This window comes from Chiloscyllium punctatum, chromosome 3 (assembly GCF_047496795.1).
Source record: "Chiloscyllium punctatum isolate Juve2018m chromosome 3, sChiPun1.3, whole genome shotgun sequence".
NCBI lineage: Eukaryota > Metazoa > Chordata > Chondrichthyes > Orectolobiformes > Hemiscylliidae > Chiloscyllium > Chiloscyllium punctatum.
The window spans coordinates 14639441-14658141 of record NC_092741.1 but is presented as its reverse complement, the minus strand read 5'-3'; the positions used below and the strand labels follow the sequence as shown (position 1 = coordinate 14658141).

Genomic DNA, 18701 nt, shown 5'->3' with positions numbered 1-18701 from the left:
CAGCCATTTCTTCCTTTGTCTCCCACAGTATCCTGGAATGGAATTTATCTGGCCCTGGGGACTTGACTACATTAATGTATTTCATGACATCTAACACTTCCTCATTTATTATGTTGACCTGTCTGAGAGTATTTACACACCTTTCTCTAACTTCAATCTCTCTCATGTCCCTCTTTTTGACGAATACCGATGTAAAGTACTCACTCAGGATCTTACCCATTTCTTCTGGCTCCATACATAACAGCCCTCCTTTATCCTTGAGTGAGCTACTCTTTCCCTAGTTACTTTCTTGCTCCTAATATATGGATAAAATGTCTTGGGATTCTCCTTAGCCCTGCTGGCCAAGGACATTTCAAAGTCTCCTTTAGCCCTCCTTCCTACTTTCTCTACATTCTTCAAGGACTTTGTCTGTTCTTAATTGCCGAGACCTTAGATATGGTTCCCTTTCTTTTGACTAAACTGATCATTTTTCTTGTCATCCAAAGTTCCTTAGCCCTGCCAGTCCTGTCATTCATTTTCATAGAAACTTGCCTATCAAGGCTGCCACATGTCAGATGTGAATTTATCCTCAAATAGACACTTTCAATCCACATTTCCAATTAGAACATAGAATATCACAGTACATTACAGATTCTTTGCCCCTTAATGTTGTGCCAACCTTTTATCCTACACTAAGATCAAACTAATCTATATACCCTACATTTTAAATTCATCCATGTGCCTATCCAAGAGTCACTTAAATGTTGCTATGACATCTGACTCTACTCTCACTGTTGGCAGTGCATTTCATACATCTACCACTTTTGTGCAAAGAACCTACCTCTGACATCTCCCCTAAACCTTCCTCCATTCACTTTAAAATTATGCCCCAATTATGATGGCCTTCCCCCAAATTAACACTTTCATCCAAGGTCCACTCTTCTTATCCATAAGTATGTGAAAATTCATGGAACCATGTTGACTACACTCAAAACGCACTTCCTCCCCACTGATCGCTTGGCCGGGCTCATTTCCCAACACCAGGTCCAGTATGGCCCTCCCTTACTGGGGTAGCCACATACTGTTTCAAAAGTCCCTCCTGGACACAACTGCTCCTCATCTAAACTCTAGGGAGTCCCAATCAATATGCACAAAGTTAAAAACACCCACCAAAATAACCCCTGTTATTTTGAAATCTTTTCAGAATCTGCTGACATATCTCTTCCTCTATCTCCTGCTGGCAGCTGGGAAGTCTGTGGCACAATCCCAGCATTATAATTGCACCATTCCTAATCTTTAATTCTACCTGTAATGCCTCACTGTCCTCCCACAACACAGCTGCTAATGCTCCCTAACCAGTAGTCAAACATCTTTTGCTTCCTCCAGTGTTTCTTCTAAAACATCATATCCTGGAACATTAAGCTGTCAATCCTTCCCTTTTCAACAATGTCTCTGTAACAGCAAGAACATCATAATTACACGCTTTAATCCAGGCTCTAGACTCATCCATCTTATCGTTATACTTCTTGAACTGTAGCAAAAACAGTCCAAGCTTTCATTTCCACTGAGCTCAGCAACCTCTCCCTGACTGCTCTTCCTCTTTCCTACATATGCCCTAGACTCAAGCTCTTCCTCAAGTCACTATACATATTGACCTGCTGCTCTGGTTCCCAACCCCTTCCCACACTAATTTAAATCCTCCCATGTGGTATTATTAAACCTCCCTGCTAGGATATTGGTGCCCCATCCTTCTTGTACAAGTTCGATCTTCCCCGGAAGACATTTCAATGATCTACATACCTGAAACTCTCCTGCCTATATTAGCTCTTTAGCCACATGTTCAATTGTACTTTCTCTATGTTCCGAGCCGTAGAGGCACGTGGCACAGGAAGTAATACTGAGATCAGGGCTCCTGCTTTTTAGTTTACAACCTAACTCCCTGCATTGTTGTTGCAGGACCTTGTCACTCTTCCTACCAATGTCAATTGTACCAATATGGACAACGATGCCTGTCTCTTTACCCTCCTGCTTCAGGCTGACCTGTACCCATTCAGAGACATCCATGACCCTGGTACCAAATAGACAATTTACAATCCTGGAGTCTATCTTACAGTCACAGATGTACCTATCTGTGCCCCTGACTATTGAATCTCCAACTACTATTGCTCTACTATGCTTTGTCCCTCCCCTCTGTACAGCAGGGCCAGCCATGGTGTCACTGCCCTCCCTATTGGGCCATCCTCCTCATCAATATCCAAACGGAATACTTGCTTGACAGGGGACCAGCTGCAAGGGACGCCTGCATTGACTGCTTGCTTCATCTAGCTGTCACCCATCTATCTTCATGTACCTTGGGCATGACCACGTTTCTATAACTCCTACATATGACACTCCCTGTAATTTGTGTGTTCCTTAATGTGTCTAAATGCTGGTCAAGCAGATCCATTTGTTCAATGAGCAACTGAAACTGGGTACACTTCCTGCAGATGTAAATATCAGAGATGCTCTCAGTGAAAATGATTGACTACATCTTACAGGTGGAATACAAAACTCTACCAATTGACATGACTAACCCTGTACTGACTGTTAGTTTACAAGTTACATTTTAACTAGCTCCCTAAAAACTACAGTTATTACTTTCCAACAAATAGCATCCCCTTAACTTACTATCTGAACTCCCTGTACAAACTGAAAGATGAACTAACTGTACAATCCTTTGGAAAGACTGAGACATGGTTACCCTGTAGTGCAGTGAGATTCCTTCACCTATAGTACCAAGAAAACAAGCAGGTAAACACAAACTAGCAGCTGACCAGCACCGACCAATCAGAAAATGTGCTCCTTTTTCCTCCCAGTGACCCATCAGCAGGATGCTTTCCTGGAGTGCATGGCTTCTGCCTCCTGCTGAAAGGAATGTGCCTCAACTGAACTAGATCTGGGAACCACCACCCTTAGTTTTAAAGTTTTCCCTGGTATAGGCTCCACCCTCTGGCTCCTTCTGAATGGAACATGCCCGAACCAAAACTGACACGGTTAAAGAATATTAAGGACACAAGCCTTTGCTAATTCTGAAATGCTACTTGTCAACTTGAGAACTAGTTTAAGATGACTGGCAGAAGCCTGTAAATTTCATTTAACCTTAATGAAATGATTAGAGACCATCTAGTGTGTGAGATTAATGACATAACTATGCAAAAATGCCTACAAGCGGAAGCCCAACTGAATGCAAACAGATGCTGCAAATGGCTTTAACACTGGAAAATGCAGCAAGTAGAGCATATGAGTTGCAAGGTATCTCAATGGAAATGGACACCCTCACTGGTTCGATTGAGTTTAGGTGAAGACAATTGTGCAGCTACACTCAGAACATACCCTGATCAATGACTGTAGGTTGATCCATAGCAAAATCCCAGAACAAAACCAAGCCTCAGCCAAACGATTAAAATTTTCTTCAAGTTGACAAGCCATTGTAGTTATTGCCAGTATGAGGAACTGAGACCAAAGAAAGTCCTACATAAAATGAGTAAGATCGTTCATAGGGTGGTATCCAGGAGAGCTCATACCCTGGAAAGTCCATCTATGTCTGATTTTAAACAGTTAAATTGCTGAGCAGCATCCAAATCAGAATCAATCAAGGTACATGTCTGGTTAAATGGTCATTGGTTCGAATGAAGGTCAATACCAGCACAGCAAAATGAGTGATCACAAAAGCAGCTTTTAATAAAATTCTCTCTGCATTCCAGCCATTAACCTTATACAAAAAGTCAGCTAGGCTGAGAACCTATAACGGGGAAACTTTACAGATTAAGGGTATAACTTCGGTTCTAGTCCCTTATGAAAAGCAGCTGGTTCAGATTACCACTGATTGTTGTAACAGGCAAGGATCCAAGCTTAGTGGAGCAAGATTGGTTGTGAGAGATTCACCAATATTGGCTCAACATTTTTCAATCAGAAAATGGCCGTCCGAGTGAAATCTTAATTAAGTATCCAGAGATCTTCCAGGAAAATCTAGGGAGTATCAGAGGAGTTAAGGCCATCTTGCATGTTGACCAGAAAGCAATTCTGCAAGGCCCATTCAGTACCATTTGCCTTACGGACAAAAGTAGAAGCTGAAAAACAGAAGGTTGGTTAGTGAAGGAATCACCAATAAATAGAATGGGCAGCAAGTATCATACCGATTTCGAAGACTGATAGGGCAGTTCAACTTTGTGGGGATTTTAAACATCACATTTGGAAAAATGCCCAATTCCATGGATAGTGGATTTATTTGCAAAACTGGTGGAGGGAGCTGTTCTTCAAGACCTGTGCTTACGGGCAACCGTGTTTAGACCAGGATTCCCAGAATGCTCAATTAATAACCATAAAGGCTTGTGCCAATTTCTAAGACTGCCCTCTGGGGTATCATCAGCCTGTTCAATTTTTCAGTGGACAATAGAAACATCCTAAGAAGTCTACCTCAGTTTACCATTACCTAGATGATGTCCTAATAACAGAGAAAACTAAGAAGGAACACAGAGAACTTGGATATAATCCTAAAGCATTTTTACAAGGTAGGAGCATGCCTAAAAATGAAATAAAAATGCATTCCAGGCCCCCCCTGAAGTGACCTACTTTGGGTAGAGTTGACAAGAATGGGTTACACACCTGTTGGAAGATAAAGAGAGGGCAATCAAAGCTGCCCCAACTCCCACGTCTGGTCCAGGAGCTTTGGTAATTTCTTCGGCTGGTAAATTATGATGGAAAGTTCACACATAACTTGGTATTTACCCTGGCATCTTTGCATCAACTCCTAAAAAAATGTCAGCCTTGGAAATGGTCTCATAGACAAGATCTAACTTTGAATGAAGTGAAGAAACAGCAATCATCCTTGAACGTGTTGACACACTATGATACCAAGGAAGATCTGGTATTGACATGTGATGCCCTCCATATGGCATTGCGGTGGTATTAGCTCATAGGTGGCCAAAAGGAAAGGAGCTTATGAATCTAGGACCTTGGCAAATGCAGAATGTAAATATGCCCAGATGGAAAAAGAAGAATTGGCGGTCATATTTAGAGTCAGGAAGTTCCACCAATACCATTATGAGTGAAATTTAATCACAGACCACAGATCCCTATTTGGTCTGTTTAAAGAGTACAAGGCAGTGCTACTCATTGCTCTGGGCCACAGTCCGCAGTTGGCTCTAATATTTAAGTACCTTTAATTATAAGTTTGAACACTGTGCAGGAAGCTAAGTAGTAAATGCGGATGCATTGTGCTGTCTCCTGCAGATACACACCAGTTTACCACCAGTGGAAGAGTCTGTACTGATATTGCATTTTGGTCATGCTCCCTGTTATAGCTAACATTATCAGACTTTGGACACAGAAAGATTCCATCCTTTAAAAAGTGAAACAACTGATATTAATGGGGGAAACCAAAGAGCTGTCACAGCTAGAACTGAAGCATTTTGGGACCTGGAGAGACAAGCTCATGATAGAGGATAGCATATTGTTATAGGGAGCAGGAGTGATTGTTCTGAGCAAAGATCGCTGTCAAATACTGGCTGAATTCCACCAGGGCCAACCCAAAATGAGGATGTTGGTGAGGGAGCTACATTTGGTGGCCAGGCTTAGACACAGACATAGCCGCATTGGTGGGGCAGAGACAAGTTTGTCAACAAGGACAAAACCTACCATCACATCCATGGTAATGGCTGGGTAAACCTTGGACTCAGTTGTATGTCGACTACACAGGTCCTTCCATGGATTCAATGTTCTTAGAGATTGTAGATTGGACATGCATAGTGATTGGACATGCATAGAGTCCATTCAGCAAACTTTGGGACGACGACAGAAAAACTGTACACATCATTTGTAATACACTGGCTCCAGGAAGCACTGGTCACAAGTAACAGGACATTATTTACCAGACTGGAATTTATTTATTTTGTAAAGTCAAATAGAATTCAATATATAAGAACAACTCCATTCCAACAATCATCCAATGGCTTGGCAAAAGAGGTTTAAACCTTAGAAGGCTGAACTGAAGAAACAGCCAAAACCTTGCTAGATAGTAAGCTGTCATGACTCCTGTTTGATTAAAGGTCCACCCCACATGTAACTAAATGAATAGCATCTGGATGTAGGTTTGCTCATTGAGCAGGAAGGTTCATGTTCAGATGTTTCATCACCATACTAGGTAACATTTTCAGTGAGCCTCTGGACAAAGCATTGCTGTTGATTCCGGCTTTCTATTTATATGTTTGCGTTTCTTTGGTTTGGTGATGTCATTTCCTATGGTGATGTCATCTCCCATACATTTTCTCAGGGGGTGGTAAATAGCACCAGCAGGGTTGTTGAGGGGTCAAAGGCTCTGCATCAGGTTAAATCTGATCTTCCTAGAACCTGGTGGGGAGATGAGACAGCATCATTATCTCCAATGCTGGACCCAAGACTCTGCCAAGTGAGCCAAGTTAGGTACAGGGCTATGTTTGGTGTAGGAATTGCAGAAATGATCCAGATGGGTAAAACACATGGTTGATGTAAGGTCAAGACCAGTGATGCATAAGTTTGAATAGGCTCAAAAATGCTGCTCCAACCTGTGGATTTACCATCTCCATCAAACTTTGTCAGGTCCTCTGAATCAGAGAAGGATATGACAGACATAACCACCTCGACGCCTTTGCCACCAGAAGAAGAGTGAAAGTCTACCGAGGCGGTCCTGACACATGAGGAGAGCTGTTCGTTACACACCACCTATGTCAGACGCCGAGTTGGAGGAACCTGACTCAGTAATAAAATGCTCAAAGAGGCTCTCAAAGAGAAAGGACCAGCCTATTTCCATGTACACAGACACATAGATTAATGGAGTTACATAGCATGAAAACAGACTCTTTGATCCAACTAGTTCACACTGACCATGTCCCCAAAGTAAACTAGACCAATTTGCCTGTATTTGACCCATATCCCTCCCAACCTTGCATATTCCAAATGTCTTTTAAATGTTGCAACAGTATCTGCATCCACCACTTCCTCTGGCCGTTCATTCCACCCTGTGTAAGAAAGTTGCCCCTCGTGTCCTTTTTAAAAAATTCCTCCTCCTTTTGAACCCCCAAACCTAGGGGATACACCCTTGCTATTCATCTTATCTATGCCCCACATAATTTTAAAAACTTCTACAAGGTCACCTTCAACCTCCTACTGTCCAGTGAATAAAGTCCCAGTCTACTGCCTATTTTTATAATTCCATTCTTCCATTCCCATCAACATTCTGGTAAATCTTTTCTGAACCTTCTCCAATTTAATAATACCCTTCATTTGGCAGAGCAACCAGACTGCACACAGCACTCCAGTAAGGGCCGCACCAATGTCCTGTAACCTCAAAATTATGTCCCAATGCTATACTCAAAGGTCTGAGCAATTAGTCACTGTAATGTATCATAACTTGATTCTTTGTACTAGAATGTAGTCACAATTCTTAGAATAGTGCGTAATGCCTGCTTAATCAGCCTGTCTAACTTTGATGAAAATTTCAAAGAATTACGTGCCTAAACCCCTAGGTCTCTCTGTTCTACAACACTACCCAGTGCCCTACTTTTAATTGTATACGTTCTACCCTCATTTGTCTTACCAAAATTCAACAAAATTGCACTTATCCAAATTCAACTTCATCCGCCATGCTTTAACCCATTTACTCAACTGATCAAGATCACTTTATAATCTTTGATAACTTTCTTCACTGTCCACCATACCAACAATTTTGTTGTCATCAGCAATCATACTAACCATGCCTCTTATATTGTGATGGGAGGGATGTGGTGTCTGTAATGAGGTTAGCCAGCTGGACATTACAGAAGTTCCCTAATTGGGGCAGTTAATCTGATCCAATCAGGGAGACCTGACTGACGTAAAAAATTTGAATGTCAGGGGTGTTGACATTCTGTTGGCTGGCTTTGTATATGGCAGTTCTTATAGTCAAGCAGTGTTCAAGTATTATTAGAGCATAATTTAGATACTGGCCTCTATATCTATTATTTCATGAACGTCACAAAATCTATACTTTCATTTGCTGGTTTTTGAAAGGGAGGATTTGACAACAGAAAGATCAAACTTAGCATCACATGAAGATTTGACACAGCCAACTGTTTATCAAACATGAGTATCTGTTATTTGGTTGCAGCTTATTCTTCTATCAAGTTTTAACATTGTGTACATGTTGGTGGTAAAGTTAATGTTATTCACAAAAATGCAATATAATTAAGTGAATGATATAACTGAATAATTAATTAAAAACTCATTAAGAATGGCAGTACATGTGGTCTGTCAAAGCTGTAGTATGTAGGAGCTTAATGATACCATTGTGATTTTCAGCAAACAAATCAGTCATTAAGAACATAGATCATAGAACAAAGAACAATACAGCACAGGACAGGCCCTTCAGCTCTCGATGTTACGCTGGCCTGTGAACTATTCTCAGCTCGTCCCCTACACTATCCCAAAATCATCCATGTGTTTATCTAAGATTGTTTCAATCTCCCTAATGTGGCTGAGTTGACTATATTAGCAGGTAGGGCATTCCACACCCTTACCTGCCTCTGACATCTGTCTTAAACCTATCACCCCTCAATTTGTAATTATGCCCACTCGTACAAGCTGACGTCATCATCCTAGGAAAAAGACTTTCACTGTCTACCCTATCTAATCCTCTGATCATCTTCTATGTCTCTATCAACTCCCCTCTTCCAATGCTTCCACATCCTTCCCGAAATATTCCAAGTGTAGCCACACCAGCGTTTTGTATAGTTGCACCATGATATTGTGGCTCCGGAATTCAATCCCTCTACGAATGAAACCTAACATGCCTTCTTAACAGCACTATCTACCTGGGTGGCAACTTTCAGGGATCTATGTACATGGACACCAAGATCCCTCTGCACATCCACACTACCAAGAATCTTTCCATTGAGCCAGTACTCTGCCTTCCTGTTATTCTTCCCAAAGTGCATCAACTCACATTTAGCTGCGTTGAACACCATTTGCCACCTCTCAGCCCAATTCTGCAGTTTATCCAAGTCCCCCTGCAACCTGTAACATTCTTCCAAACTGTCCACTACTCCACCGACTTCAGTGTCATCTGCAAACATATTAATCCATCCACCTATGTCTGCATCTAAGCCATTTATAAAAATGACAAACAGTAGTGATCCCAAAACAGATCCTTATGGCACAACACTAGTAACTGGACTCCAGGCTCAATATTTTCCATCAACCAACACTCGCTGCCCTCTTTCAGAAAGCCAGTTTCTAATCCAAACTCCTAGATCACCCTCAATTCCATGCCTCTGCATTTTCTCTAACAGCCTACCATGTGGAACCTTATCAAAGGCTTTACTGAAGTCCATGTATACCACGCCAACTGCCCTACCCTCATCTACATGCTTGGTCACCTTCTCATAAAACTCAATGAGGTTTGTGAAACACAACCTGCACTTGACGAAACCATGTTGACTATCTGAAATCAAATTGTTGCTTGCTCGATGATTATAAATCCTATCTCTTACAATCCTTTCCAAAACCTTTCCTATAATGGGAGTAAGGCTCACTGTTCTTTAATTACCTGGGTCATCTCTACTGCCCGTCTTGAACAAGGACACAACATTTGCAATCCTCCAGTCCTCTGGTACAAAACCTGTAGACAATGACAACTCAAATATCAAAGCCAAAGGCTCTGCTATTTTCTCCCTAACTTCCCAGAGAATCCTCAGATAAATCTCATCCGGCCCAGGGGACTTGTCTACTTTCACTCCTTCTAGAATTGATAACACCTGTTCGTAACTAACCTCGATCCATTGTAGTCTAACATCTCGTACCTCATTCTTCTCCTCTACAATATTCTCCTTTTCCTGAGTGAAAACTGATGAGGAATGTTTGTTTAGCACCTCTCCAATCTCCACAGGGTCCACACTCAACTTCCCACTTCTGTCTTTGACTGGCCCTATTCCTACCCTAATCATCCTTTTATTCCTTACATACCTATAGAAAGCTTTAGGGTTCACTTTTATTCTATTTGCTAAAGACTGCTTGTGTCCTCTCTTTGCTCTTCTTAACTCTCTCTTTAAATCCTTTCTAGCTGATCTGTAACTTTCCATCACCTCATCTGAACCATCTTGCCTCATCAACACACAAGCCTCCTTCTTCTTAACAAGAGATGTAATTTCTGTAGTAAACCACGGTTCCCTTACCTTATCAGTTCCTTCCTACCTGACAGGGACATACGTATCAAGGACACGCAATACCTGTTCCTTAAACCAGCTCCACATTTCCATTGTCTGCATCCCCTGCATTTTGCTACCCCATTCTATGCATCCTAATTATTGCCTAATCGCGTTATAATTGCCCTTGCCCCATCGATAACTCTTGACCTGTGGTATGTACCTATCCATTTCCATCGCTAAACTAATTGTAACTGAATTATGGTCACCCTCTCCAAAGTGCTCACCTACAACTAAATCAAACACCTGGCCTGGTTCATTACCAAGAACCAGATCCAGTGTGGCCTCCCCTCTTGTCGGCCCTTTAACAAACTGTGTCAGGAAACCCTCCTGTACACATTGGACAAAAACTGATCCATCCAACGTACTGGAGTTATAGCACTTCCAGTCAATGTTGGGGAAGGTAAAGTCCCCCATAATGACCACCCTATTCCTTTCACTCCTAACCAGAATAATTTTGCTAATCCTCTCTTCCATCTCCCTGGAACTCTGCGAAGGCCTATAAAAAACCCCAAGCAGTGTGACCTCTCCTCTCCTGCTTCTAATCTCAGCCCACACTACCTCAGTAGATGGGTCCTCAACAAAAGTTCTCTCAGCCACCATTAAACTAACCTTGACTAACAAAGCCACACCACCCCCTCTTTTACCGCCTTACCTGTTTTTAATGAAAGATCTAAACCCTGGAACCTGCAACATCCATTCCTCAACCTGCTTTATCCATGTCTCCGAAATGGCCACAACATCGAAGTCCCAGGTACCTAAGTGTTTGAAATTCAAGCAGTTTCACCTGACTTTCATTCACTGCAATGTATCATAGCTTGATTGTTTGTACTTGGAGGCAGTCACAACTCTTAGAATAGTATGTTCTGGTATGGACATTAGTCAAAGATAATAGGATGTGATTGCCCATGAGGCAGTCAGGGGATCCAGAGTACAAGAATACTGGAGTTAACTTTTGCAAATGTTCAAGAGGATTGATGGTCTCTTGGATTATTTGGACAAAGTAGAACTGTAGGATGGATGAACAAAATGACCATGGCACTGTGGTACAGATAGCCAAACTCAGGGGAGAGAGGAAGATGTAAAAGGAATGTGGTGGCAGTAGGGGTCAGCCTAGCTGGGAGAGTGACATCTTCTTGTGACAAAAAATGAGTCCAGATAGCTGCGATGTCTGTCTGGTGCTAGGGTTCAGGATCTTCACTGTGGGCTGGATCAGGATTTGGGAGGGGGTGAACCTAGCTGTCATGGTACATGTTGGTACCAATGACATAGGTAGAATTGGGAAAGAGGTTCTGCATAGCCACTATAAAGATCTTGGCATCAAATTAAGAAGCTAAACCTCAAAGGGAATAATCTCTGGATTATTACCTGGGACACCTGCAAATTGGCATTGGGTAAACAAGATTAGAGAAATGAATGCATGGGTAAAAGGCTGGTATGGGAGAAGTGAGTTCTGGTTTGTGGCACATTGGCATCATACTGCAGCTGTATTGGGAGGACAGTCTACGCTGGAACCATAATGGGACTGGTGTTGTTATAAATTGTATAATCAAGCAAATAGAACAGGTTTAAACTAGTGGAGGACAGGGCCTCAGTTTGGGAAGTTACAATGAAGCAAAGGGTAGAGAAAATGCAACTGAGGAAGGAATTAATATAGGAAATTATAACCTGACAATAATAGGAAGGAGAAAGTGAGGACTGCATTCCTGATTCTCGGATACTGCCTGACCTGCTGTGCTTTTCCAGTGCCACATGATAGGAAGGAACAGATAAGGCAAATATACAAGCAAATCATCAGATACAATTAGAGATTATGAAAATAATAAAAGGACAAAACTTAAGGCACTGTATTTGAATGCATGTAAAGTTTGAACGCATGTAATGTTTGAAACAAAACACATCAGTCTCGTGGGGATAATAGTATTGAAGGCTGAACTGTTGTCAATGTGTAGCATTCTTACGTAGCTGTTCTTGTTGTCAACATGTTCTAGGGAGGAAGGAAGGGCAAGTCATATGGCATCTGACGTGGATTTGTTGGTCTGATAGGCAAATTGGAGTGGGTCAAGAGAAGTGGGGCGGCTGGAGTTGATTAATGCCATGACCAGCCTTTCAAAGTATTTCATCACTACCAAAGTTAGGGCACTAGGCAGTAGTCATTAAAACATGCAGAATGAGCCTTCTTAGGCACAGGGATGATGTTGGACCTCTTGAAACTGGCAGGGACAGTGGCCTGCTGCAGGGAGAGGTTGAAGATGTCCGAGAAAACCTCTGTCAGTTGATCTGTGCATGCTCTGAATGCACGGCCTGGTACTCCGTCCGGTTCCATTGCTTTCCATGGATTCACACAAAGAAAAACTGATCTTACCTCTGATCTGATAGGTTCATCAGGACTTGTTGGAATAGATGTTACCTCTCTGCTGAAGTTCTGCTCAAAGCGAGCACAGAAGACAAGATCTCTCTGTTGTACAACACTCCCCAGGGCCCTACCGTTGACTATGTACGTCCTGCTCACATTTATCTAAATTAATATCCAACAGCCATTCTTCACAAGTTTCCTCCCGTGGTTTGTGAAATGTTCAAGGATGATTAACCATTTGAAAGGACAGGAGAAAAGGAAAAAGAGACAGCTCTATCAATACAGGGTGAAATCAGTACAATAGTGAGAAATGTTCATGGAGGGGGAAAAAGCCCATAATATCAGAGCTTATACAGTAGCAGTCACTACAGGTGTGAAGTCCTGAGTCAAAACTGTGGTGCTGGAAAAGCAAAGCAGATCAGGTAGCATCCGAGGAGCAGGAGAATTGACATTTTGGGCATAAGCTCTTCATCAGGAAGGGTGTGAAGTCCTGAGTTCCTTTGGAGTTGGTGAGAAGATTTCTTCAGAAGTAGAAGGCTATGGAGGTATGAGGGAGGAAAACACCCTACAAGGCATTAAGAGGCATGAGCTTTGCAAACAAATGTTCAAGAATAAGGTTTTTAGATTACTTACAGTGTGGAAACAAACCCTTCAGCCCAACAAGTCCACACCGACCTGCCGAAGCGCAACCCACCCAGACCCTAAATTCATCTCTTCACCTAACACTACGGGCAATTTAGCCTGGCCAATTCATCTAACCTGCACACTTTTAGATTGTGGGAGGAAACTGGAGCACTCGGAGGAAACCCACGCAGACACGGGGAGAACGTGCAAACTCCACACAGAGAGTTGCCTGAGGTGGGAATTGAATCCGGGTCTCTGGCGCTGTGAGGCAGCAGTGCTAACCACTGTGTCACTGTGCCGCCCACTGGTTTCTGGAAGAGATATGATTAAATTCACAGAGATTTACTGAAAGGAAAGCAAAGAAAGCCTTTACAAAAGGAAAAAAAAAGTGAATTATGAAAGAGAAGTAGAAAAATCGAGGAAGACAGTCAAAACTTCTATATATATATATAGAAAGGAATAGCATTAAGTGAATTCTGGCCCTTTAGCAGGTGAGTCTATGGAATTAATATTGGGAAATAGCAAAGGCTTTGAACAAATATTTTGCAATTGTCTTCAAAGCAGAAGAGATGAAAAGCTTCCTAAAGTTAGTCAAAAAAATCAAGTGACAAAAGGGAAGAAAGAATACAAAATGATAAGAGCTACAAGAGAAAAAGTAATAGGAATTGTAATGGGATTTAATATTGACAAGTACTATCAAACTGATTACCTTAAACAAAGAATCATAATTCAAATGGCTGCAGAGAAAGTGGATGCACTGATTGTAATCTGCCAGATTCTTCAGGTTGTGGAACAGTAAGAATAGATTTGAAAATATTAGCAAATATAATCAGAGGGTGTGGAGACATTGCTCATTTGCACTCTGGGAGTTGACTTTGCAGTCAGTGCTGGTGTGAAGGGCATCATGGAAGAACATGGTGTTAAAGAATGGTCAACCCAAAACATTACATTACTTTAGTGTTTCCATTCCTCCTTTCTCCTCTAACCAAGACAAAAGGCAAAGTTCAGAGGACAGGAGACACAACATCATGAGATAAAGGTCATTAGCGAGCGTTTCAGGCCAATAAACGAACGTGAGCCTAAACAACTTCTGGAAACTTTTGTTGGTAAATAGCAGGTAAGTTTTGAAAAATTATTATTGGAGCAGAGAACACCAGCACGTTCAAGTTAGTATTAGAAGTATTTGACATTGTAAGGATTAATTAAGTTAAAGGTGTAAGACATGGCAGGATATACAGAATCAACATTTGGCTGAAAAGATTGTGTGAGGAAGGGGGTTAAGATTTACGGGGCATTGGGACCAGTTCTGGGGAGGTGAAACCTGTACATAGTGGATGGATTTGTACAGTTTCTAACCAGGGAGTCTTTTTTGTACAATTTCCAATCACAGATTCCCTAGCTGACATATAAAAAGATGCTGACTCTGGTACCTAACTCTGAATGAGGCAGTTCTAAATAACTGTTCAAATAAAGGGTGACTTGGTTACAAATACCGGCCTCTGTGGAGCTATTTCACTCCCCGCATATTGTTAATTAGTTATCTTCTGTTGGTTTCTGAAGGCTTCCCAATCTTCTGACGTCCCAATAAGCTTCACCACATTGTACGCTTTTCCTTTTGCTTTTTATGCTGTCCCTGAATACCCTTGTCAGCAAAGGTTGCCTCAGCCTCTGCTAAGTATGCTTCTTTCTTAGGGTGAATTTCTGCTGTGCCTCCTGAATTACCCGAGAAACTCTTGCCATTGCTGCTCCACCACCTTCCCTGCTAGGTTCACCGACCAATCAACTTTGTCCGACTCCTCATTCATGACTTTGTAGTTACCTTTACTCGATTGCAATACAATTACACCTGATTACAAATTATTCTTGTCAAATCACTGGATGAACTTTATCATTAGGGGTTCCTTCACCTGAAGTTCCTTAATCCCGTCTGCCTTATTACAAGTCATCAAATCCAGAACTGTCTGTTACCTATTGGCGTCTACCACAAGCTGCTACATAAAAAAAATCTCATAAACATTCCACCAAGTTTTTTTCTTGAGATCTGCTACCAACCCAATTTTCCCAGTTCATCTGCATATTGAAGATCTCAGGATTATTTCTTACATGCCTTTTCTATCTCCTGATTTATTTTCTTCCCCACATTTTCTTCCTTTGCTGTTCTTAACACTATCCACAAAGATTCTACGCCGTCCAACTCTATATCATTTCTTGCTATTTGGAATTCAGCAGTCAAAGCTGGATCACTGAATATATTGAAAGCCCAGTTAGGCAGAAATTTAGGCTGTCAAGGGTCAAGGACTAAAGGCTCAGGCAAGAATGTGAAATTAAAGCCACAATCAGATCAACCATGATCTGACTGAATCATCGAGTAGGTGTAAGGGGCCAAATGGCCAAGTCCAGTTCCTATTTCTTATGTTCTCGATTTGTCTGAGATAAACTATGCTCTCCCACAATTGTCTACTCCCACCATACACAGGACCAGAGATCCAGCCCTTATAGGCTCGAGATGAGAGTAATGCAAGAATGCATTATGTATGATGATGTTTACATGTAACAGTAGCAGCACATTGCAAATGCAGGTTTCTAATTGGAGATTTATATTAATGTGACATAAACAATACTATTGGTGTAATGTTAAGTGAGGACTTCTTGTTACAGGAGTACATGTGTATGTTAATAAGCATGCTGTCTTTTTAATGGAAGGCTCCGGAAAACTGAGTGAAGGAGATGCTGAGTTGTATCTAACTGGTAAAGGTACACTAAAAATAAGATCTATATAGACTGGCTCTTTCTAAACTTCACATAACTCAGAATAGTGTCCCATCCCTGAACGCTGCTTCAAACCTACCAACTCTTCCAGTGAGTCTCGCGGCCTGAAATTTACCTTAGCAAAATACAAAATATCCTTGCATAAGTATTAAAGCTTTGTGCAAATAACGTTAATGATAATGATTTTGAGGTGACCTCAGAAGAATAGAAGAAATCATACCAGACTTGTAACATGCACCCTGTTTCTCTCAAATGCTACCAGACATGCTAAGTTTCTACAGTATTCACTCTGATAGCATTCCACCCACTTTTGAAACTGTATATTTGTTTACTGATGGTGTTACAGAAAGTGTCAGAGAAGGTGACTTTTTACAAGTGTCTTTGTTGTATTGTAAAAGTGCAAATCGCATTATGTTCTTACCTTGTCATTAGCCTGACTCATTCGCCAGAGTATTCATCTGGTCTACACTACTGATTTCACCTGGTGTACAATAGTTAACATCAGTTCAAGGAATGGGAGAGTGCAGTGGTACTGAACCTTAAGATACATATGCATAATTTTATTTTCTAAAATTGATGCAGGTCTATTCAAAAATCCTCAGCTAATTATGATTATAAAATATCATTCAAATATTTACAAAAATTATCATAATAATATTGCGATAAAATGTCCGCATGTTCTTTTTCTTGATAATCTTTACCTTTAACATTTTTGACTGACTTGCTTTTAAAACATTGATTACTGCCTTGCAATGCTGGCCTCTAAGCTGTTCAATGATGGAATTGAACTTAGCAGACATGCATTTCCAATATTCCAATTCAGTGAGTGGACCTGAATTTTCAGCTTCTTTTCTCACTTGATTGCTTTGTGCCAGTACCTACAGTTTGAAAAAAAAAGGAGACCTTAATGTTTGTAGTTTATCTGACTTATTAGGAAAATAGAGCTGAGGAGCAGAACAAGGTCCTTTGGCACTTCTACCATTCAATATACAGTTGATCTGGTTGCGGGCCCAGTTTCACTTTATAATCTGCATCCCATAACCATTGATTTCCTTGTCTATTGTTATAAAGAGGAAAGGTCAAACCCCTGATAATTAAACCCAAACACCTAGAGAACCTTGCCTTGCCTTTATAACCTGTTAAAAGGAATGGTTAGATGAAATAAAATCCCTGATAAGTAACAATTTATCGATTTGACCCTAACAGAGAACAAAGTAGCAGAATTACTAACAAACTGTTATGACACGGCGGTGAACCACTCTGTTAATTCAAAATAAACACCCAGAAGAGCTCATCTCACCTCGTAATCTGCTAAAATACATGAGTGACAGACGACTCCCAAAATTCACTATTTAAAGAAAATAATATCAATTTATTCTTTAACTCTAAAAGTAAACATTAAACCATAACTATTTATAACTCTAAGCCTTCCTTTCTCTTAACTGCTTAGTACCTGCCTCCAACTCTACAACAATATGTTGTTCCAATAAACACTTATTAAAATACATCAACTTAATTTCAAAGCTATACAGCGGCTGTTGTCTCCGGTGTTTTTTTTCAGCTGAAAATTTCCCTGAGTCATCTTCTTTCTTCTACTGCAAAGATGTTTCATATGAAAAGGTAACTTTGATGGACAGTGTTTCAATCTTTTGGGTCTCTCTCTCTCAATGGTAGTTACTCTGTCTGACTTTCAAAATGTCTGTTTTTTTTAATATTTCCAACATCAGATTGTCTCATTGTTTGATGTTGGCAAAAACAACAAATTCAATTTCGATTGGAGTTTAGTATCTGGGAGTGTAACTTAAATTAGGAGAAGGGGAGGACGACAGATGCTGGAGATCAGAGACGAGAGTGTGGTGCTAGAAAAGCGCAGCAGGTCAGGCAGTATCCAAGGAGGAGAATCGATGCTTTGGGCATAAGTTATTCCTGATGAAGGGCTTATGCCCAAAACATCGATTCATCTGCTCCTCGGATGTTGCCTGACCTGCTGTGCTTTTTCAGCATAGTTTAAACTGATTGGTTAAATTCGAATTGCTGTCAAAACAGCAACCAATTCAGATATCTATTTCACAGCCAAGTGTAACATATTTTCAATCATCCAGTACACTCTCAGACTGTTACCTAGTCATATGGCAGGTTCTTGTAAGCTGTCAGTGCAAAACAGCATTCATTCTCTCTTAAAGGTACATGCGTTCAACTTCATAATAAAACTAAACAACTCTCCCCTAACTACGAATTCCTATCCAAACTGGTACTTTGTTCCAATAACACACAAGTCCCACTTATACAAACCCAAGTAATATGAAAAAATAAATTAAGACTTAGGTTCTCAAAGTCTACACTGAATATGTCTTCTGGAATGCTCTGCCTTCTCCATTGTCTCTCCAGCCATAAACGACTTTCTTCTGCTGATCCTGCTATCAGGGATATTTTCTCTGTGAATTCTTCTGTGAGGACTGTTAGTTCAAAGTGTCATGGTACATTTTACAGAGACATGGTGTATTTTTAGAGAGTTTAGAGATATCTTGTGAGAGCTAAATGTATATTTCTCACACCGATTTTCAAAAACTCTCTCCTTGTATACCTTGGATGACACATCAATTTTTGTACATTAGCATTGATTTAAATTAATTGGCTAATTCAAGCTAGTTATCAAAACAAGCTCAAGGTTTCCAATCACATAGCCAATTGATATATGTTTCAATTTCAGAGTTGTCTGT

At 40.9% G+C, this 18701-nt stretch overlaps 1 protein-coding gene across 1 annotated transcript in view; it reads right to left on the bottom strand.

The window, feature by feature from the left end:
• LOC140453953 (dynein axonemal heavy chain 8-like) overlaps window positions 1-18701 on the bottom strand; it is a 1210036-nt gene that overhangs the window by 1067731 nt on the left and 123604 nt on the right. Inside the window, exon 9 of the mRNA XM_072548830.1 lies at window positions 16683-16859. Within this exon, the coding sequence (XP_072404931.1) occupies window positions 16683-16859 (177 nt within the window). The remainder of the gene's footprint in view (window positions 1-16682; window positions 16860-18701) is intronic.